This window comes from Grammomys surdaster, unplaced genomic scaffold (assembly GCF_004785775.1).
Source record: "Grammomys surdaster isolate TR1022 unplaced genomic scaffold, NIH_TR_1.0 132, whole genome shotgun sequence".
Lineage (NCBI taxonomy): Eukaryota > Metazoa > Chordata > Mammalia > Rodentia > Muridae > Grammomys > Grammomys surdaster.
In genome coordinates, this window is record NW_021604590.1 from 60,188 (window position 1) to 83,020 (window position 22,833).

General features: G+C 40.3%; 2 protein-coding genes across 2 annotated transcripts in view; one reads left to right on the forward strand and one right to left on the reverse strand.

Annotated features, from left to right (window-relative positions):
* Positions 1-16,428, forward strand: part of LOC114616761 (zinc finger protein 431-like) — a 16,747-nt gene extending 319 nt beyond the window's left edge. The window contains exons 2-4 of the mRNA XM_028762208.1: positions 13,049-13,175; positions 13,367-13,427; positions 14,602-16,428. Of these exons, the coding sequence (XP_028618041.1) occupies positions 13,049-13,175; positions 13,367-13,427; positions 14,602-16,408 (1,995 nt within the window). The 3' untranslated portion in view covers positions 16,409-16,428. The remainder of the gene's footprint in view (positions 1-13,048; positions 13,176-13,366; positions 13,428-14,601) is intronic.
* Positions 16,429-21,279: 4,851 nt separating this feature from the next.
* Positions 21,280-21,816, reverse strand: LOC114616763 (60S ribosomal protein L11-like). The gene has a single exon (XM_028762209.1). The coding sequence runs from the start codon at positions 21,814-21,816 to the stop codon at positions 21,280-21,282; it is 537 nt and encodes a 178-aa protein (XP_028618042.1).
* Between the last annotated feature and the right edge of the window lie 1,017 nt (positions 21,817-22,833).

A 22,833-nucleotide genomic window follows, 5' to 3' on the forward strand; every position in this document is an offset into this window, starting at 1 on the left:
TGGGAATCTGGCGGTCACCTGGGGCGGACTGGGAATCCGGCGGTCACCTGTGAGGTCCCGGGAGGTCCTAGCCGCTCGCTGGACCCAGCCATAGCCTCTGAATAACTTCACTGTGGGGGCTGCATCTGCGCAGAGCATTTAGCTTGTGTGTAGAAAGATTCTTGGCGTGATCCCAGTCTCAGTCCTAGTTTGTACACGTTCTGTTCTTAGCATTTCACATTAAAGTGTACAATCCATTTAGAGTTAATTTTGTGGAGGTTGTAAAAGGCATCTCATGTGCTGGGTAGCACTCCAATATCAAGCTGTGGTGTAAAAGTAGGATTGAGGATGTAAAGGATTTACCAATGCTTAGGGGATAGTAAGGCACACCAAGTAGAACTTAGCTGAGGGAGAACTGCCTCTAAAACATCCCACAGATAAGTGTGTGCTAACCAGGCCTGTTAGAGATTAGAATGCTAAGATACACATGTTTGTTCACCAGGATTGTCCAGAAATATGGACAATCCAAACCATAAGAAGGGAAACAACCCTGATTTACAACCAGCCACTAGGCCCATCCCATCCCCATAGTAAAGAACAGGCCTCTAACAAGCTGCTCAATGGGGCCTTACAGGATCACAGCCAACAGTAAGGCCTGCTGTGCCATAAAGGTTTGGTTTCCTTCTTGAGGAAAGCATAATTCTGCCACATTGGCAAGATGACACCTGGTGACAACCATTTGAAAAGGTTTAAAAGAACAAAAACCAAAAAAACTACCATTGTATTGAGTGCTGGCCGGATCAAGCAACACTTTCCCTGAGGTCCCCATGTATGGAGAATGTCATAGCTCCTTCTGAAGCCCAGGGACATGCTTGGCAGAGCCAATAACAGTCTGGGGCCTACTCCTTGGGAGCTTTCTCTGAGGCCCTGGGCCTAGAGATAAATCAGAGCCCCTTCTCTAAAACCAGGAATATGCCCGTGAGAGCTGGTGATGGCCTGAGGGCAGGGCCTTTGGGAGGGGCTGCTTCAGATTCTGAGAACACAACTCTTCCCACCCTAGGGTGCTGTGGTTATCAGTCCCAAGGCCACTCGAGGCTTGGTCAGGAATGTTTTTGAGATACTCTGAGTTCCCCTGGCGCAGCACTGTGTGATTAGACTCCTCCTGAGTGTGTCCTATTGTATGGTGCTTCCGCTGACTTCACAGATGTCTCCCATGTCCTTCCATTTCCCCATGTAAATTGTATACATGATGGTATTCTTCCTTGGGAGCTTGCTTAGCATGAGAAATAGCTTGTAGAAGACCTCTCCACACCAGCTTTTATACTTAATACCTTCTCCTTTTCCTGTTTTTCATCATCTTGGACTTTCCATTTAGGACACTGTCACTCACCTACTGTTTTAGAGCACTGGTGTACTTCAGAAATGATCCTGGGAATGTGCTTGCTGTGTAAATTTCCCATCTGTCTAAGCAGCTAGACTCGCAGTCTCCAGCCTATATTTAAGTTGTTCTCAAACTTAACCTGGAACCGGAACCTAAGAGACTTCAGGGTGGCAGCATACATGGAGTTCAAAATCCAGCCTAGTCTGGGTCCTCTTTTAGCATTAACCAGTGTAGCTGCTCTTCGAAGCTTTGTGGTTTCTTCTTTTTCCCCACCCTTAATCCCCCTCCTCGGCAGCCACCCCTGGCCCCTAATTTCACCTTCTGACACCAGATAGGAGAGAAGCAAGGATGGAGAAGGAAGCGATCCTGGAATCTAGTGTCTTTTCTTATACTGGACCCACCAGCATGAGTCAGTCTCTGATGGGGGGTGGGGGGGAACAAGGATTAAAGATGAGAAAGTCAGAAAGAAGAGGTAAAGCCAAGAGTTAGATTTGGGAGGACTTCTAGTTAATACTGCTGCAGCAGCAGCCAGCGGCAACCAGCAGCCTCAAGTTTAATTTTCATAGTCTTTTTATACCCCACAGTAACATAGAAAGCAAAGCCACAAGCTAACGGAAACAATTTTCTGAAATATACACAGAATATCTGTTCTAATCCAGAGGCACCTCCCTTAAGCCTCAAGTGTCCTTCCTCTCATTGTTTCATGCCTCAGCAGCGGGTGGGAAATGTGCTAACAGACCCTGACCCGCCTTGACTGCCTGGTTTCTACAGAGAATAGGGACAGTTCGAAGGCATCAGTAAATAGTCAAGGAAGAAAAAGGGAGTTCCCATGGTCACAGTTTTCAGGGATTTATTGAGATGATCAAGAAACCACGAGGAGCACATCCCTCAGCCTCCTCAGCCGTATTTTTCTTGAGCTTACTTCCTTGTCCTAGCCCAGTGTCAAATATTCTTGTCAGTTCCCTAGAGGCGATACCAAGAGCTCTCCACACCTAGGAGAGTAGGAGGCTCTAATAAAATACAAATCCACCATACTAGGGCTCTGTCTGCCTCTAGGGTGGGGTTGAAGGGCAGAGCTAGGAAGGCCTATGCTGTCTGCGCCTTTTAATCTCTAATCCTCCAGTAGAGGGGCTGCTACTATCCTCTGGGCAGCCTAGCAGTCTGGAGTAGCTCCAGTGGGAGGTAGCTTGCAGGTTCTGTCCGCACTCTCTGATGCGGTTCATCAGACAGCTATGAGGAAGACCGCAAGCCTTGCCGTTGTGATTGTGGCAGCCACCAGGAAGAGCAGGTTGGCTAAGCTATCAGAGTCCAATCTGGTTGGACTGTGAAGCAGACTGGTGCTGTTGGTACATTTGGTGACCTGGGCAGAGGTCCTCGGCCTCTGAGCCTGCCTGAGGTGGATTCCCTGGATGGGGAGGAGGCAGCTCTGCAACTCTGGCCATAGGAAGCTGTGCGCTTTTGGTGTGCGGAAGACAGATTTCAAAAGTGAAGAATCTGGTTTCTAGAAGTTCTGAACATTACATTGCAAACTCAGTTTTGTGTGATAGATTTTACAAATAGTTTAGAAATTGGCCAGAGATGAGGTTATAAGGATCATCCTTCAACGTTTAATTAAAATCCTTTTACCTTCCCACTGTCACCCATCACAATGAATGGAGTGATTCAGAAAAATTCAGTTCCAGGGTCCAAAAGGAGTTTCTGAGATAGAGGGTTCTCAGGTGTGCATGGTGGTGTTCAGGTGAGTGGGGCAGATTCTACGTCTTGTTCTATAATCCGCATGGCAGGAAGCAGACGTTAACCTGACCTTGGTTTGTGTGTGGGCTCAGTGGGGCTGAGTTTGTGTGAGATCACAAGGGGGCACTAGGCGCTGCAGAGGCACCGCCCACCTTTCTGATCACCTCCATACAGAGAGAGAGAGAGAGAGAGAGAGAGAGAGAGAGAGAGAGAGAGAGATCACGCATCGGGCCTCTGTTTGGAAGTGAGGTCAGTAGTGGCTGGAGGGTCAGAAATAAAACATAAAACAGTTGGGGGTCACTTTGAGTTATTTTTGTGGGAGTTGTGAAGTCTGTGTTTATTCCATTTTTTTTGTTGTTGTTCTTTTTTTGGTTTTTGGGGTTTTTTTGTTTGTTTGTTTTTTGTTTTTTTGTTTTTTGTTTTTTGAGACAGGGTTTCTCTGTGTAGCCCTCCTAGAACTCACTCTGTACCAGGCTGGCCTCGAACTCAGAAATCCACCTGTCTCTGCCTCTGCTGGGATTAAAGGCGTGCGCCACCACCACCCGGCTTATTCCATTTGTATATACATGCAATCATGGGTAATATTGGTCATGTTCACATTTTTCCTGGCTGAGTTTCCATAGGTCTTTTGATTAAAACTTGACTATAACTTGGGGCTTATGTTCTTGGAATTTTTCTCTACATCTCATTATTTTTTCAAAAATGTTGTAAAACTTTTGATTGTTGTAGCTCTGTGATAAGTACGGATTGAATTTACATTGGCCAAAATGTGAACTATTTCTTCATAATCCTACTGACAATTCTGAGGGTTTTTTCACATGGCAAATAGCTTTGGAATCAGCTTTCCTGTTTTGTATTTTTAGAAGTTTTCTTTAGGTCTGTTTATAAAGCTCTTTTGTATATTTTAATTTCTGGACCACACTGTAGCTAATTATTCCATTCAAACTTAAGATAATTTAAATCTGTAAAATAAATATCTCAATTATCACTAAAGAGAACTGAAAATGTTTTTTGAATAAGAAATTGCATTCTATGTCTGTTATAGAATCCATAAGATATTAAAAGCAATTAAAAAAAAGTTTTCTTTAGATTGTTTTGAATTTATGCGGCAAATTGAAACCCAACATCCTTTTTTTTAAAAACATCACTATAATGCTGTCATTTACAGTTATATAAATGGGTAAAAGATATTCTGTATAATTATTCATTTAGGAAACTATAGTAAGTGTGTGAAAATGAAACTGATATGAAATAACATACAAAGCCATAGAAAAAAGACTTTAGTATAGACTTTAGTGGCACAGAATACATTGTTCGGATCACATAAATGGTATCACACTATGTATAACTTAATTGCGAAAACAGAAAGAGTGAAAATAAAATATTGTCCAGAATTGAACAATGAATCTGTATGTGACATAGAATTGTGTATTAGCAATAAACCCTGATAGCTGTAGGTTGGGATTTTCCATAGATATAAGCTAAAATTAGTTAAGACCATGTTGCGTTATGGTTGATACAAAATTACACAAATTTAATATATATATTCCGATACATTTGGACTTAATACCTACACCCAAGCAACCCCATTCTACCGAGTTCTCATAAAAATGACAGAATTGCCATGGATCTCAGCAGTCTTCACAGTATGGTTTCCATGTACTTGAAATTAGTTTTAAGAAGTGCCAGAATTCTCATGTTCATTGCAGTTGTATTCATGGTGGCCTAAATATGAGAATAACTTCAATGCTCATTTTGTTGAGGACAGGATGGATGCCTCAAGGGGACCTTGTGCTAAAGGAGTGCAGACAATAGCAATGGTGAAAGGATTATGGACTTGTAAAGACTCTCACAGTGTTGTGTTGATCATAAAATGGCATGTAATTACAGCTTAAGCATTATCAACCCATTTCTTTGTCCCATATAATTTTAGTCTTTAGTGCACTCTTGTTGTCAGATGGATATGAGAACTTGAACCATCTTGTCTACTTTTCAGGTAGCAATCGAAAATGAAGAGTGAGGAAGCCAATTCAGTCAGTCAACAGGGTCTCAAGGGAGGGAGGGAGGGAGGATTGAAGAGAAGACAATTAGACAACACTATAACATGACTCCAGCCAGTGCTGAGGCTCAAGCTGGTTTCTTTTTCTCCAGACTGCTTTGATACCATTTTAAGTACATACAAATAAGGTCAGTTCTAGGTCAAGGAACAAACCAGACAGTGAACACAAATAGTCAAGGAACAAACAAGGCAATAAATACCAAGATTGAAGGAAAGTCATACATTCCTTGGCTGAATTTATCTTGAGCTTTGTATTAGCTCAAATGTAAATATTCTTATCTGAGCCTACTTCCTAAATCCTAGCCCAAAGTCAAACTACTGCCTGAGCCTACTTCCACGTCCTAGCTCAATGTCAAATTCCTGACAGTTCCTACAGAAGGGCAGAAAGCACAGAATCTAGCTGAAGCAATTTCCTTCAATGGGTTTTTCTCTGATGTTTACTTAGAACATTATATGGAAAAGAGAAGTGAAAGATCAAGCTTTCTGTAGCAAGAGTTGTTACAGATGAGAAGCAAATGTGGTATTATAGTAGTATAGAAAAGCAGAGGGTAGCTGTATTTGGAGAGCTTTCTGCCAATTAGTCATACTGCATGAAAAAGTAAAAATGATGTTAAGAAACATACTGACCATTTTGTTTGAGTTTAAATAATGACGACAAATTACAGTTCAACAAACATGTAATAGTCTTAGATAACTGACTACTCTCTTTGTTTTCTCTGTGTTAAGTAACTTATCTTAAATGGTAACACTTTTCATTTTTGCTTTGGAGAATGTTTAAACATTTAACACTTTTATACATCGGTTTATTTATGCTTAATGCATAAAATAATTAATGTAGCATTTTTATACAATATCACATATTTATTTTTTTATTGAATAGTTGGTTTTTCTTGAAAACAATCAAGAGTATTCCTTTGGAATGAAATGAGAAGCACTGTAATTCCACATTCCGAACTGGTGAAAGCTAACACAAGAAAATGACCACTTTTGTTTCCTACGTGATCTATATTTCACATTGCTGAGAGCAAAACTTCTGATTTCACAGATATAGACTGGACCCAAGATGAGCTTGTCATGAACTCCTGTGTTGTAGAGTATTTGGTCACATTGTAATCCCAGAGATTCTCCAATTTACTGGGGTGGAGGGGGGAAGCTGTTTCTAAGTGGTGTGGCTCAGCCCTTTAGTACACACCTTTGCTCCCAAATGATGAAGGTAAAGTTAGTTTTAGACGTAAGGACCTATGTTTGAAAGTGATGCCTAATTGACAAAATGATGAATCAGAGAAAGATCTGACAGAATAGGATCCGCCCAACTCTCAAGAGAAGACAGAGGAATGGGAGGCAACATAAGAGGAAGCATCGCACACAGAGGGTGAGAGGGGAAGGCAGCTTCTTCTTTCTTTCTTTCTTTCCTTCCTTCCTTCCTTCCTTCCTTCCTTCCTTCCTTCCTTCCTTCTTTCTTTCCTCCTTCCTTCCTTCCTTCCTTCCTTTCTTTCTTTCTTTCTTTCTTTCTTTCTTTCTTTCTTTCTTTCTTTCTTTCTTTCTTTCTTTCTTTTTGTTATTTCCAGACAGGGTTTCTCTGTGTAGCCATGGCTGTCCTGGAACTCAATCTGTACCAGGCTGGCCTCAAAATCAGAAATCTGCCTGCCTCTGCCTCCCAAGTGCTGGAATTAAAGGCATGTGCCACCACTGCCCAGCAGGGGAAGGCAGTTTTACTGAGAGAGTTTTATGGAGACAGGCTAAAGAGAGAACAAGCTAGACACAGGTGAAGATAGAACAAGCCAGAAAATGAGAATGTGCCAGAAGATGAGAACAGGTTGCTGGAGTTCCTTTGAGGCCAATTCTGCACTTCAGTCAGAAGTGAAAGAAGCCAGTTGGAATCAGTTGGCATGAAGAGGAGTTTGAGCTAGAACAACTGAATTGACCAGAGTTGGCCAGAGTTGGCCAGAGTTCAGAAAGGACAAGAAAGGATGAGTTTACTCAGCAGCTAAGTCTCAGGTGCCCAAAACATTCTAGACCTAGATAAGATAATATGGAAGATAGAAGTTTCCAGAACTAGGTCTAGGTTATCAGAAGGAGGAAATACGCCTCCAAGATGATATTTTTACACTCCTGTGTGATAGTCACCCTCTACAAAAACAGAACGAGAACTGTATCACAGTCATACTGTCCCTGTCTTCACTATTTTTTCTTTTGTTCATTATTGCTTTTCTGCTTTGCATTTTCATTTAAGCAATATTGAATTTTAATTGAAGATAGATTCTCTCTCATACAATATACCTTGACCACTGTTTCCCCTCCCTACACTCTTCCCAGCTACTCCCCACTTTTCCTATCCTTCTCTCCCCAAGATCCAATACACACACACACACACACACACACACACACACACACACACACATACACATCATTTCCTCTTCAAAAAGGAACAGCCCTCCAAGAGAGGACAGTGTGACAAGACAAAACAAGATAGAAAAACACAAGGTGAAAGTCTTCATATTGGATAAGGAAACCTGATAGGAAAAGTGTCTCAAGCTCAAGCACATGAATCAGAGTTACACCTGTTCCCACTGTTAGGAGTCCCACAGAACCACCAAGCTAACAGCCAGAATATATCAGCAGAGAACCTGGCACAGACCCATGCTGGCTCTATGCTTACCATTTAAGTCTCTGTAAGGTTCCTAGAAATCCAGTCAGTGTTAGTCATGGGTTCCCTCACATGTCAAAGGCCTTGAGTTAAACCAAACATTGGTTGGCCACTCAAGCAAGTTTGTTACCATCATGCCCCAGCACATCTTGCAAGAAGGACCAATTGTAGGTGTATGTGTGTGGGGGTGTCCAGGTTTGTCTTTCTGTAGCCTGTAGAGTACCTTTTCTCCTCAAAGAGACTACAACATAGGAATGAAGGCTCCAAGCCTGCACTCGCTTGACCTCTACGTTCAATGAGCTGTGTGGAATTTGTCCTCAGTGATGGGGCCCTGCTGACAGTTATCTGAGAGCAAAGTTTTGTCCTAGCATCAGCTAGGAACACCAAAGGACCTCCTTGGCCAACAGCTCAACCACATGTAACCCATTCCCAACTTTGAAGCCCTGGCTGGCTATGATCAGTTCAGACTCAATATCTTCCATTACTAGGAGTCCTCATTAGAGTCACCTATAGATAGAATCCAGGGAGTTGCTTTTGTACCAACTTTATACAATAACCCCCAATTCCAGCTTGTTTTCCCCACTCCTTCCCTCCAACTGATCCCTCCCACTCCTGTTCCCATCAAACTTCAACTATTCTATTTCCCCTTTAGAAGGAGATCTGTGCTCCCCCGCCCCTCCATAGCCCACCTCTTTATCTAGCCTCTCTGGGTCTGTGGAGTACAGCTTGATTATCATTTACCTAATAGGTAATATCTACTTATAAGTGAATGCATGCCGTGTTTGTCATTCTGGGTGTAGGTGCCTCACTTAGGGTGATTTATTTATTTATTTTTAGTTACATTCACTTGCCTATAAATTCATGATGTCATGTGTTTTAAACAGCTGAGTGATCCTCCATTGTATAAATGTACCATATTTTCTGTCTATCCGTTCCTCAGTTGAGGTACCTCTAGGTTGCTTCCAGCTTCTGGCTCGTATGAATAAATATGCTCTGAACATAGTTGAGCAAATGCCCTTGTTGTAGGATGGAGCTCCTTTTGGATAGATGCCCAAGAGCAGGTTTTGAGATAGATGGATTCTGAGTGTTGTGAGGAACCATGATTCTGAGGAAATACTGACTTCCATAGTGGCTGTATTAGTTTGCACCCCACAAGCAGTATAGACTTGTTCCCCTTTCTCCACATCCTTGCCAGCATGAGCTGTCACTTGAATTATTGATCTTAGCCATTCTGACATGTGCAAGATAGATTCTCAAAATTGTTTTGATTTACTTTTCCCTGATGGCTTAAGGTGGTGACCATTTCTTTAAGTATTTCTCAGCTTTTTGAGATTGCTCTGTTGAGAATCCTGTTTAGATCTATACCCCATTTTTTAATTAAATTTTTTTGCTTTGGAAAGTCGAGTTTCTTGAGGTCTTTATGTATAATTTTGTATATTAGGCCTCTATAAGATGTGGATTTGGTTAAAAAAAAATCTTTTTCCATTCCTTAGGCTGCCTTTGTCCAATTGACTTGGTTTTAAAAAAATATTGTTTTATGTATTTGTGTGTGTGGTTTCGTGTACTTTTTTTAAAAAAAGATTTATGCTGGGCAGTGGTGGTGCATGCCTTTAATCCCAGCACTTGGGAGGCAGAGGCAGGTGGATTTCTGAGTTCGAAGCCAGCCTGGTCTACAGATTGAGTTCCAGGACAGCCAGGGCTACAAAGAGAAACCCTGTCTTGAAAAAAAAAAAAAGAACAACAACAAAAAAACAAAATAAATAAATAAATAAAATAAAGATTTATATAAAGATTTATTTATGCATATGAGTACACTGTAGTTATCTTCAGACACACCAGAAGAGGGCATTGGATCCTGTTATAGATGGTTGTGAGCCACCATGTGATTGCTGGGAATTGAACTCAGGACCTCTGGAAGAGCAGTCAGTGCTCTCAACCTCCGAGCCATCTCTCTAGCCCTTGACTGGGTTTTTGCCTCTTCTAATCTACTTTCTACTATTGGCAAAGAGGAGAAACAGAGTTCACAGGATGAGTATTGGTTTGTAAAAAAAAAAAAATAAGAAAAATTTAGTCTTAAAGTTCATGTTTAAAAGACTTATACGTATGTCTTTCTGCCTCCTCTTATTTGTGTTGCCATCTCTGTTGTGTGATTTTTATTCATTATAATCTAATTATATTGTTGTTTCTCTGGAAAATGATAGACCTTCACCTATTTTTGTCTTCTGAAAATTTACTGTGTTATGAGTTTCTTGAGTTTTTGGTAGTTTGGGAAACAGTTTCAGTCTCCTTGATCCTGAAGACTTTTCTCTCCTCATTTCTTGGCAACTCTGTGTCTTCTGGTTGTTGCAATGATCAATTTTTGGGTTTTGCTACTTAAGTGATTTATGTGGTTAACGCATTTGATTTGAGTTTTTAAAACTTTCTGATATATTATTGTCTGAGTCCTAATTACCTTCAGTCATCAACATTTTAGAGCCTACGGTTGTCTGAGGGAGTCTCACTTGAGGTCATGCCCTCATCAAAATGGCTGGATGCTGTGTCAGTAAGAGGTTGTGAGGAGTGATGACTGACGTGAGACGGCTGAGTATGGTAGGATCCTCAAGCAGGTGGGCCTGGGCTGGGTAAGAGAGCTAGCTGAGCATGCGACAGTGACCAAGCAAGAGGGCAAGGCAGGAAACGTTTGTCCATGGGTTTTGCCCTATTTTCTTGAAGCTTGAGTTTCTATCCTAAAATGATGGGCTATGATCTGACAGGACCAAACAAGTGAACCTGTTCATCCCCTGAGATGCTTTTGGTTAGAGGATTTAACCTCTAAATAGAGTAGCAAGTTAGAACCAAAATAATAATAATAATAATAATAATAATAATAAAAGGAATGCAAACATGCTGGACAGAAACTGGAAATGTTCTCCTTTGGAGGAATATGGGAAATATCAGGACCTGAGATGGCAAGCTGTACTCAGAGCTTAATCGGCTGTTGTTGTAGCAACTGGAAGATTGGAGTCTTGCAAGTGATGCAGACAGAAGTTCAGGTCATAGGATTTAAGTTAAAAATAGACTCCATGAAAAAATTAGCTAGAGGTTATTTGTGTGATTTGACCCCAAATCTTTCTTATTCTGCCCATGCTCTTGAGTAATTGAGTAAGGCTGAATAAAAAATAATTGTCTGTATTCTTAGATGGATCTCTTGGATGATTTAGTAGTAACGCATTCAGGACTACAATGAAAAAAAAGCAGCAAGTTGGACAGAAATAAATGCAAAGTCTGTGGTTTGTAGAGAAAAACAGCACTGGGAAGTTTCAGATGGCAGCCAAATGCTGAAACAGAGGCAGTTGTTTTCAAAGAGATTATCACCATTAAAGGCAAGGTCCTTGCTCAGGACTGAAAGCCTAAGATGGTGTCTTAAGGGAGACACACCCTCCTGCCAGGCCTTCAATTAATGGAAAGGAGTAGGCAAAATGATTCCTAGACCCAGGAAGGAAGTTCATAGAAAACCTGCAACAACTGTAGTTCACGAATGGCAGAGTCCATCCCAATTTAGAATCCAAACTTGGCAAGAGCACTCAAGTTCTGGAAATAAGAAAGATGTAAAATTTAAGGTCAAGGATTCTTCCCCTGTGGTTTCAGTTCAGCTCTGTTCCATCCATCTATGTTTGACAGAGTCAGAGCCCCAGTGAGGGAGAACACTGTGAGAGAGCAGTCCATGAACCTGTGAGGATGAAGCCTGAGTTGCGTTTTGAGACCATAAGATGTTGAGATACCTAAGCTGTGAGACACCTGCCATGGAGAGCTGCCTGTAGGGAGTGGACGTAACTAAACCAGGAGATGTATGAGAAGTTGCAGGGAGAGGGCCATGTTAGTCCTTAGAAATGGAGGCCCATTGTGTCTGAGCCAGAACTGCAGGATTTGTTTGTCCTGCTGGGTTTCTTGCTTTGGTTCAATCTTCCCTCACTATGTACACATTCCACTCTATTGGAATGGGAAGGGGTACTCTGTGCCTTTGTATGTTGAAAAGATATAACTTGCTTTCTGATTTTACAAGATGTGGCAATTTGAAGAGTGTACTGGCTGGTGCAGACTATTAGGGTCATTGAAGTTCAACTAAGTACATTTTCATCATGGATGATGATGATCAGAATGAAGTTGATTGAGTCAAAAAGCTCCCAGATAGGGTGATGTCTTTGAACACTTGTTTCTCCTTTGTGACTTTCATTGGGAGAGCTTATAATGTTAGGTTCCAAGAATCACTGAAGGAAGACCCCTAACTCAAATAGCATGCCAAAGCGTTTTATTCTGCAGAATTCTATTATACAGGGGTCTACCATTCACTATGATGGAGACAGAGATGTGAACTTTGCAAGCTCAGTTTAAAGCCAGTTAGGGGAATTCCAGGGAGGAGTTGGTGAACTTTATTGATTGGTTGGCTTAATTTCCTATGGGTGTTCTTGGGCTTGGTCAAGGTTCTGGGGAATTTGGAGGACTTTCTGGAACCAGTGCTGATTAACTATTCTTGATTTAGGTTTGCCTCAGGCCTGGTGGCAGGGGCAGCTCCTGGAAGCTCCTAATTGGCTCTCTGTGAGGGGTGGTTTTCCTGGAATCGACCTGTTTGGACTTTTCCAGTTCTGGAAAACAGAAACTTAGGCCTAGTCTTCCAAACTGTCAGTGTGCAGCCTATCATGGAGTCATCCTGGCTCTGGCCAACTCAGTCCTCTCAATAGAAGCCTTTATAGGAGGAAGCTTTCTAGATTGCTTATTGGGGATGAGATTTGAGTACCTATAGACTCAACCCATTTCCTGTTTGTGTGTGTGTGTGTGTGTCTACTGTGTTGTTGGACATGATCGGTCAGCTTCCTTCTTACGTTGTTTTGCCTTCACCATTATAGACTCTCCCTAAATCACCTAAGACGCAGTTGAAGCAATTGTTATTCAGTGCTAAGCTATTTTGCAAGCTTGGTGTTTTTATCATTTTAACTTTGTTGTTTTTGTTTTTGACGACAAAGTTTCTCTGTGTAGCCCTGAATGTCCTGACAGTAGGTATGTAGAACATGTAAGCCTCAAACTTAAAGGTCCACCTGACTCTGACTCCAGAGTGCTGAGATTAAATGTGGGCCAACATGCCTAGCTTTTTCATGAAATAAGTGGGGGAAGCATCCTTACAATATATCATACAGTATATTGTCAATGAAACATACATTTACAGTGATGTCAGTATTAAGTTTCTCTTATATACATGTATGGGATATTTTAGGACTCATTGACCTATGATGATGTGCATGTGAACTTCACTCGAGAAGAATGGGTTTTGCTGGATCTTTCACAGAAGAATCTCTACAAAGATGTGATGTTGGAGACCTACAGGAACCTCAGTGCTATAGGTAAGACAGTGAATTTTCTTGCACTTTTTAAAAGAAGGGAACAACTGTTTCTTTGCTATTGATACTTTTCTGTAATTTCAATTGGGAATGAGGAAGAATGAAGTGAATAAATCAGGTTCAGTAAAGATAATAACTTAAATTTTGCCTAATTTCCAATAATACATCATATATTTTCTGATACTATCTTTTAGGCTACAACTGGGAAAACCATACCATTGAAGGACATTGTCAAAGTTCCAGAAGACATGGGAGGTAATTTTCACATGCAAGTTGGTATGAATATGCCTCTGAAGAAATGTTAATGTGTCCTGAAAATTTTAAACAAAAACAACAGTGTAAAAAAAAGCGCTTTTTTAAGTGTATTGATTATGAAATTCTAACAACTCCATATACCTCAGTATCAGCTGTCTGATTTGTGTTTGTAAGACATTCCTCTGAGAGAGAAGACAAGGAAACAATGCCTTAACAGATATTACCTTTTGAATCGTAGCTACATTCCAGCTATTCTGGAGAACTGCCCATTGACTTATGTCACTCAGATATTGAGATATATATGTATGTATGATATGTATATATGTATACATATATCACTATATATAGTAATAAGTATATATTTCTAATGAGTATATATCCTATAGTAAAGTCGATTACTCATATAGTAACATTGCTAAATATAAGTGAGAAGGACAGTTTATGAGAGTAAAGAATGTTGTTGAGGAGAAACCTTAATATTTATACCACATGTCTATGATGAACAAAATGTCAAACTGTATGAATGCAATGTGGAAATCTTTAATTAGTTATTCTTCTTTTAGTAGGTATCCTGTGTCACAGTGGATACAAGCCATGTGAACATAGGGATAATGAAAGAAGCAATGTACCCCTCTGTCTCCCAGAACAACTGAAATATGTGTAGTAGTTCCCATTTGAGCAGACTTTCTCAGTGTGGTACAAGTTTATAATTAGTTGACTTTCCAACTTCATTGAGAATATATCCATAAACTCACACTGCAGAAAATCCCTATGAGTACTGGGAATATGGAAAATTCTTTTCTGTTTGTCCTGGTCCACTTTGCCATTGTAGAATGCAAGTGTATTTCACAATATAGGAAAATTTATGAATGGACTCAGTGTGGTAAAGCTGTGAGCTCTTCCAGTTTTCTTCACATATGTGAAAAATCTCATAGAGAAAAAGGATGCTACAAATGTGAGCCAAGTACTAACACTCTTACCATTACAAGTGTCCTCAAGATGCAAAACAACCCATAATGAAGGGGAAACATGAATATAAACAAAGTGATAAAACCTTAGGATGTGATTCCTCTTTGCAATTAGACCAAATTATAAAATTAATTCCCACAGATAATAAGATTCATTGGTGTAGTGATTGTGGTAAACCTTTCACATGTGCCAATTATCTTTGCAGGCATGAAAGAAGTACTGGAGAGAAACTCTCTAAATATACTCAGTGTGGTAAAGCCTTTGCATGTCACAGTTATCCTCAAAGGCATGAAAGACTTCATACTGGAGAGAAACCCTATGAAGTTATTCGGTATGGTGAAGGCTTTGTACATCACAGTCTCCAAATGCATGAAGTAATACAGACTGGAGAGAAACCTTACAGATGCAATCAATGTGGTAAAGCTTTTGCACATCGTCGTAATCTTGGAATGCATAAAGTAATACATACTGGAAAGAAACCCCACATATGCAATCAATGTGGTAAAGCTTTTACACGACACAGTCATCTCAAAATGCATAAAATAACGCATACTGGAGAAAAACCTTACAAATGTGATCAATGTGGTAAAGCCTTTGCTTATCATAGTTATCTTCAAGTGCATAAAAGAACACATACTGGAGAGAAGCCCTATGAATGTAATCAATGTGGCAAAGCCTTTGCATATCAAAGTTATTTCCAAATACATAAAAGAACACATACTGGAGAGAAACCCTATGAATGTAAGCAATGTAGTAAATCCTTTGCCACTCATGGTCAACTTCAAAGTCATGAAAGAATTCATAATGGAGAGAAACCTTTCAAATGTAATCAATGTGATAAAGCCTTTGCACAACAGTGTCATCTTCGAATGCATAAAAGAACACATACTGGAGAGAAACCCTACAAATGCAATCAATGTGATAAAGCTTTTTCACGACACGGTAATCTCCAAATTCATAAAAGCACACATACTAGAAAGAAACTCTATGAATGTAAGCAGTGTGATAAAGCCTTTACATACCATTATGAACTTCAGAGTCACAAAAGAAGTCATACTGGAGAGAAGTCCTATGAATGTAATCAGTGTGGTAAAGCCTTTGCACTTCAATGTAATCTTCGAATGCATAAAATAATACATATTGGAGAGAAACCCTACAAATGCAATCAGTGTGGTAAAGCATTTTCACGACACAGTACTCTTTACATACATTATAGAACACATAATGGAGAGAAACCTTATGAATGTAATCAATGTGGTGAAGCCTTTGCATATCACAATTATCTCCAAGTGCATAAAAGAAAACATACTGGAGAGAAACCCTATGAATGTAATCAATGTGATAAAGCCTTTACACAACAGGGTCATCTCCAAGTGCATATGATAACACACACTGGAGAGAAACCCTATGAATGTGATCAATGTGGTAAAGCCTTTGCATATCATAATAGTCTCCAAGTACATAAAAGAACACATACTGGAGAGAAACCCTATGAATGTGATCAATGTGGTAAAGCCTTTGCACATCGTTGTCATCTCCAAGTACATAAAAGAATACATACTGGAGAGAAGCCTTACAAATGTGATCAATGTGGTAAAGCCTTTGTAGGTCAGAATGATCTTAAAAGACACGAAAGAATTCATACTGGAGAGAAACCTTACAAATGTAATGAATGTGGTAAAGCCTTTGTATGTAACGCTAGTCTCCGAATACATGAAGCAACACATACTGGAGTGAAACCTTATGAATGTAAGCAATGTGGTAAAGCCTTTGCTACTCATGGTCAACTTCAAAAACACGACAGAACACATACTGGAGAGAAACCTTACAGATGCAATGAATGTAATAAAGCCTTTGTATATAACACTAGTCTCCTAATACATAAAGCAACACATACTGGAGTGAAACCTTATGAATGTAAGTACTGTAGTAAATTCTTTGCCTCTCATGTTCAACTTCAAAAACATGAAAGAATTCATACTAGAGAGAAACCGAAAAGTGTGGTGGTTTAAATACACTTGGCCCATGGCAAGTGGCAGTATTAGGAGGTATGGCCTTTCTGGAGTCTATGAGAAAGTATGTCACTGTGGAAGTGGACTTTGAGATCCTATGCTTAAGCTCCACTCAAGACAGAAGAGTCTTCTGGCTGCCTTCTGATCAAGATGTAGAACTCTCATCTCTTCCAGCACCATGTCTGCTTGGACACTGCCATTCTTTCCACTTTGATGATAATAGACTGAACCTCTGAATCTGTACACCACCCCCAATTAAATGTTGTCCTTTATAAGAGTTGCCTTGGTCATAGTATCTTTTCACAGCAATAAAACCCAATTAAGACAAACAGCATAAAAAATATCACACTGGAGAGAAACCCTATAAATGTATTGAATGTGGCAAAGCCTTTGCACATTTCTATAGCCCTCATTATCACAAAAGTATTCATATTTCCATTCACTGAAACCCTGTGAATGGAAACAATGTACAACATTTGCCCTTCACAGTTATCTCTGAATGCACTAAAGAGCACATACTGGAGAAAAACCTTAGAAATGTACCCAGTGTGGTAAAGTCTCTGTGTTTTGAAATCTGCATAGATCCATAACAATTCAAATGCCTGGTCAAAGTAAATGCCAAGAGTTTGTTGTAGTCAAGCTGTTTGGGTTAGAAGGTTATGGGTTAGGGTGCTAGGGGTTATGGTTACTATGAGACAGTTAATAGGGATAGGGGGATAGGTTACACAGTAGGATTAGGGAGATAGGGTTAGAATGGGAAGGGTTACAGGGATAAGGTTAGACAGTTAGGGTTAGGGAGATAAGGTTAGAACAGGAAGGATTACAGTGATAGAGTAAGGGCTTAGGTTATGGTTTGTCTTAGGGTTTCTATTCCTGCCCAAAACATCAATGACCAAGAAGCAAGTTGGGGAGGAAAGAGTTTATTCAGCTTATACATTCACATTACTGTTTATCACCAAAGGAAGTCAGGACAGAACTCACACAGGGCAGGAATTTGGAGGCAGGAGCTGATGCAGAAGCTATGGAGGAATGCTGCTTACTGGCTTGCTTCCCCTGGCTTGCACAGCCTGCTTTCTTATGGAACCCAGGACTACCAGCCCAGGGATGGCACCACCCACATTGGGCCCTCCTCCTTGATCACTAATTGAGAAAATGTCTTACAGCTGGATCTCAACTGAAGCTCCTTTCTCTGTGATAACTCTAGCTTGTGCCAAGTTGACACAAAACCAGCCATTACAGGGTTAGATTTAAGGCTATGATGTTTCTTCATATGCAGGGTTAGGGGTTGGGCTTGGGGGTTAGGGTTAGGTTAGTGGTTAGAGGGGTTAGGGTTAAGGATCAGGGAAGGAAAGAAAGAAAAAGGATTGCATGAACTTGAGGTAGGAAATGGGAAGAGGTTGATTGGGGAGAGGGAGGTATAAAAATGATAAGAGTATTCACAAATTCTGAAAGCAAATACAAAAAATTAAGATGAAAGTGTCAAACTGAGGGGTAAGGAGAGCTATTACCACACATTAGTGAAATTCAGAAAAATTGTTAGGTCTTACCTTAAAATTTTTGATATTCTAATGACCTGGAACACTCTAAAATACACAGATTTCTAGATGCATATGACCTACCAAAAGTAAGTCATGAAGATATAAAAAGAAAACTAGCAGTTTTATAGAAAGCAAAAAAAAAAGTGAAGCAGTAATCAAATATCTACCATTAAAAAATCACCAGCTCTTCAATGAAATACTAACACAATTGTTTCTCAGACTGTTCCCCTAAGTAGCTAGGGAAGGGTACATCACCAAAATCTCTATGAAGCTAATATTAGCCTGATACTAAAACCAGATAAAAAGCAAAACAAAAAAATTACTGACAATCTACAATACAAATATATATGCAAAATTTCTTTTAAAATATGCACAAACTCGATTCAATAATTTATCAAAGAATGACCATGATCAAGCTGGTTTATCCCAGAGATGTAGTGCTGGTTCAATATGGCAATCAGTACGTTTCAAAAATGATCTGTTTTTCTTGATAGAATAGAAATCATGTGATATCTTGATTGTCAGAAAAAACCAACATCAATCATGTCAAACATCCCAAAGAAACTCGGAATATAAGAAACATTTCACCATAATAATGTATATATTTCTCCCATTTAATTTATCTTAGACATTTTATTCCAGCAAACCTTCAAAGGGCAGAGAGAAAATTCCATTCACCCTATCATATTCTACCCTGCCCTGCTGTACAGTAGCTCAGTGGCTTACCAATGGCAAAGTCTTAGTGCAGGTTTTTTTTTTCTTCTTTTTAAGTTCAGGGGTTCAGTGTTTCTGAACAGAAAGAACTACACTCAGTCCATTATTAGAGACCAAATAGCTCTGAGAATAGGTTTGCTGTTTCTTTTTTTAAAAAATCATTTATTTTAAAGATGTATTTATTTTATGCTCATGAGTACATTATAGTTGTCTTCAAACACAAGAGGGCATTGGATCATATTATAGGCGTCTGTGAGCCACCATGTAGCTTCTGGGAATTGAACTCAGGGCCTCTGGAAGGAGTTCAGTGGTCCTAACCCCTGAGCCATTTCTCCAGCCCTTGAAAATGCTTCTTAATGAATCCATCCTAAAATTGTAGAGTAAAACATCGCTTGCTTTCAAATCTTTCAGAAAACAGCATGCCGCTTGTGCATATTTCATGCTGCCATGTTTAAAAGAAGAAAGGATGTTTTTACTTCCATGAAAATTGTAGTGAATACGTTTTTTGAACTGAAGTTCTAGGGATGACTGTATTCAGACAAGGGAAAAGGAGACTCATACCTTTCTAATTCTTTTTAATGCTACAACTAAGAGCTTTAGTTTAGAAATGGTTAACATATTCCAAGAAAAGACTCTGATGCACTTCAGTGAGTGTCTCCTGAGAGATGGGTAGCCTCATTAAAGTCATAGGCTCATGGATTTATGTCAGCATTTTACAGTACCTGTCTGCATAAGATATATTCTAGTGATAAAGTATGTGTCATTATCAGGTAAGTATTTGCAACTGAGTCGTGTTTTTGGCTGTAAAGTAAGCAAAAGAAGAATCCTGTGGTAGCCTGGTGATGTGGCTCACATCTTTAATCCCAGCACTCCAGAAGCAGAGGCAGATGGATTTCTCTGAATCAAGGCCACCATGCTCTACAAATCGAGTTCCAGGAAGTCAAGAGTACACAGTGAAATCCCGTCTTGGAAAAAAAATCCTGGTGCAATAAAATGTTTAATCGGGGACAGTAAGGTGGCAGACAGCAAGTTGGCGCAGGTAATTTCAGCATACAATGGCACAGGTATACATTACTCTTCCTAAAAGGAGGGATGGGGCATAGTCAGAAAATGCTGGACCAAGCAAGACTGATAATGCAGTGTGTAAACACCGAATCCCCAGCTCAGCAATTCCCAGCTATGGGCCATGACCCACATACAGGAAGGTAGCCTAAGACCATCTGAAAACAGATAGTTACATTACAATTCATGACAGTAGCAAAGTTACAGTTATGAAGTAGCAACGAAAATAATTTTATGATTGGGAACTATATTAAAGGGATACAGCATTAGGTAGGTTGAGAACCAGTGGTCTAGCTTAATATCTGATATCAGAGGCTTAGATGGCTCCATCCCTCCATCTTTTCTGCCTGCAGAATATGTCTCTAACAGGCTGGTTCTACTCCGTGTAAGCAGCTCTCCCTGGCAGATGTCTCACAGCTTTGACACCTTCAACATCTTGGAGTCTGTATGGTGATCCAGGCTTCACTTCATCTCTCAGGGTCTTCCTGCAGGGTCTCAGGCTTAGGGCTGGCCCTGAGGTCCTTTGGGGTGCCTGCTTGTGATTTCCCAGAGAAAGGATCTGATGTTCTTTCTTGCTTGAGAAAGGGTACATACACAGCAGAAAACATTTGGTTTTGCCAAAGAAGTCAGGAGAGGGCCATAATTCTCAGTCTGGAAAGGGTATCACTTAATTACCCCTTTGTTTTTGTTGTCTTTTCTACCAAGTCTGTCTACCCTTCCTGGGTCTAGTCTCTGCAGTGGTTGAGTAGTTTGTCTTAGGGGTTGGTGAAGATATCTGGAAATTTTAATTTATATGTAGTTTTTGCTATGAACTTCCTGTCTGAGGATTTATCTACTGTGATGGTTTGAATAGGAATGACCCCATAGGTTCATGTGTTTGAATGGTTGTTCCATAGGGAGTGACACTATTAGGAGGTGTGGCCTTATTGGAGTATGTGTGGCCATGTTGGAGGAAGTGTGTCACTGTGAAAGTGGGCTTTGAGCCCACTTTTTCAAGCTATGCCCAGTGTAGGCACAGTCTCCTACTGCTGCTTACAGATCAAGATGTAGAACTCTCAGCTCCTCCAGCAGCATGTCTGCCTGGACGCTGCCATTCTTCCCACCATGATGATAATGGACTAAGCCTCTGAAATTGTAAGCCAGCCCAATGAAATGTTTTCCTTATAAAAGTTGCATTGGTCATGGTGTCTCTTCACAGCAACAAAATTCTAAGACACCTACTCACCCACTGTTTTTTCCCCAGTGAGACTGTTCCATCAGTTTCTGTTCCCACTCACCCCAATTATTTACTTATTTAATTTTATTTTCCTTTTTTTTTAAATTCCAAATAACCTCTTTCTGAGTTTTCACTTACCGAATCTAGATTTTTTCCCCTTTCTGATCGTTTTATCACTTGTCTTTGTTTATTGGGTGTTACTCCCCAAATTGCTCTTAATTTTGAGTCTTCTTATGGTCACTTCTGTGTATCTTTGTCCCCACAGCAAATTGTTCTCCATATGTCTGTCAGTATTACATTTTTTTTTCTGAGAAAATTTTATTGTTTTTCTTAGATAAAATTTATTTTCCAGGAAGGATGATCCCATCATACTTGTGCTGGAACCAGCGCATGGCCTCCTCTTTGCTGATTCTGTGTTTGGCCCCAATGCAGCCTGTTCTGCGCTTCTTGTCTGCGATGCTGAAACCTGGCATACCCAGCACCACATAGAAGTCCAGTCCGTAGATACCAATGCTTGGGTCGTATTTGATGCCCAGGTCAATGTGTTCCTGAATTCCAAAACCAAAGTTTCCAGTATCTGAGAAGTTATTTTTCCGTAACTCATACTCCCGCGCCTTCAGGCCTTTCTCCAGAATCTCCTCCACCTTGGCTCCGCGGACTGTGCAGTGAACAGCAATCTTCTCATTTCTCCGGATGCCAGAGGACCTGACAGTGTATCTAGCTTTGGAAAACACAGGGGTCTGGCCTGTGAGCTGCTCCAACACCTTGGCTGCCCAGGTCAGCCTGTCTCTGCTCTCCCCCACACAGATATTGAGGCAGAGCTTGCGGATGCGAAGTTCCCGCATGGGGTTTTCCTTCTCACCTTGATCTTGCGCCATGGTGGAGAACAGGAAGAGAGCTACATTTTTTTTTTAAACCTGTGCCGCTGGCTGATACTCATTTAGCATTTAAGATCTCTGTTCATACATCACTGCTCGATTGTCTGGTTGTCTTCATACTGCTTTAGATGATTTCACATTGTTTCTCTGGGGTCATGACTCTTAATGTATGTGCATATTAGCACTCTTCAGTCCTTAGTGTAGTTCCTTGTTCTATAGCTACAGCTGCATTTTCATTACTGTGGTATTGTACTGTTGTCTCTGTGACGACTGACTCTAACTATTCAGGGCAGGTTTGTTGAGTTAAAATTAAGTACTAGTCAATCAAAATATTTGCTTTGCTTAATGAGGGCAGATCATACTGTTTACAATTACAAGTTTTGCTGGGAAAGTATTATTTCAGAGTGGATCCTGGTACAGCTTTTAGTTAGTCTCTAGAAAATGCAAAGTTTTCTTCAGTGTACCTTGGCAAATTTAATTTCTTAGACTTCGGTCATGTATACTCTGAGAAACTAAGAATGTTAAAAACAAAAACACAACCACTGCTTTTTATAATCACTAGTTAAGAAGCTCCTTAATTCTCTATAGCACCGTACCCACATGGGAGGAAGTGAAGGAGAAAAAGATTGCAGTAATTATTATTTTAATTCTTATTATTTGGTCTTATTATTTGGTATCTTTGTTTCCCTCTGGTGTTTGATTTAGGACGTTGTGGTCCTTTCAGATTCTTTTATTAGTAGGGAGGGGCTGACTGCACAAAGACCCTTGGCTTTTGTGTTTTTGTGCTGGGCTGTAGCCTTAGCATGTGTATTGATCTTAGGCAGTCTGCAGTGTTAGAATTTGGGAGAGCTGGTTTGGCTGTCCTATGCCCTCTTTAGAAGTGTGTGTGTGTGTGGTGGTGGTGGTGGGATATCGGAAATCAGAGAGCGTGTACGGGAAGGTTGGCTGGGGGCCAAACACCTAGATCAGCCCGTTGTGTCTATGAGAACGCTTTGGAAAGATAGCTGCTGCTTTTTC

Coding starts and splice junctions, on each gene's coding strand:
- LOC114616763 (XM_028762209.1), bottom strand. CDS start 21,816: ATGGCGCAAGATCAAGGTGAGAAGGAAAACCCCATGCGGGAACTTCGC.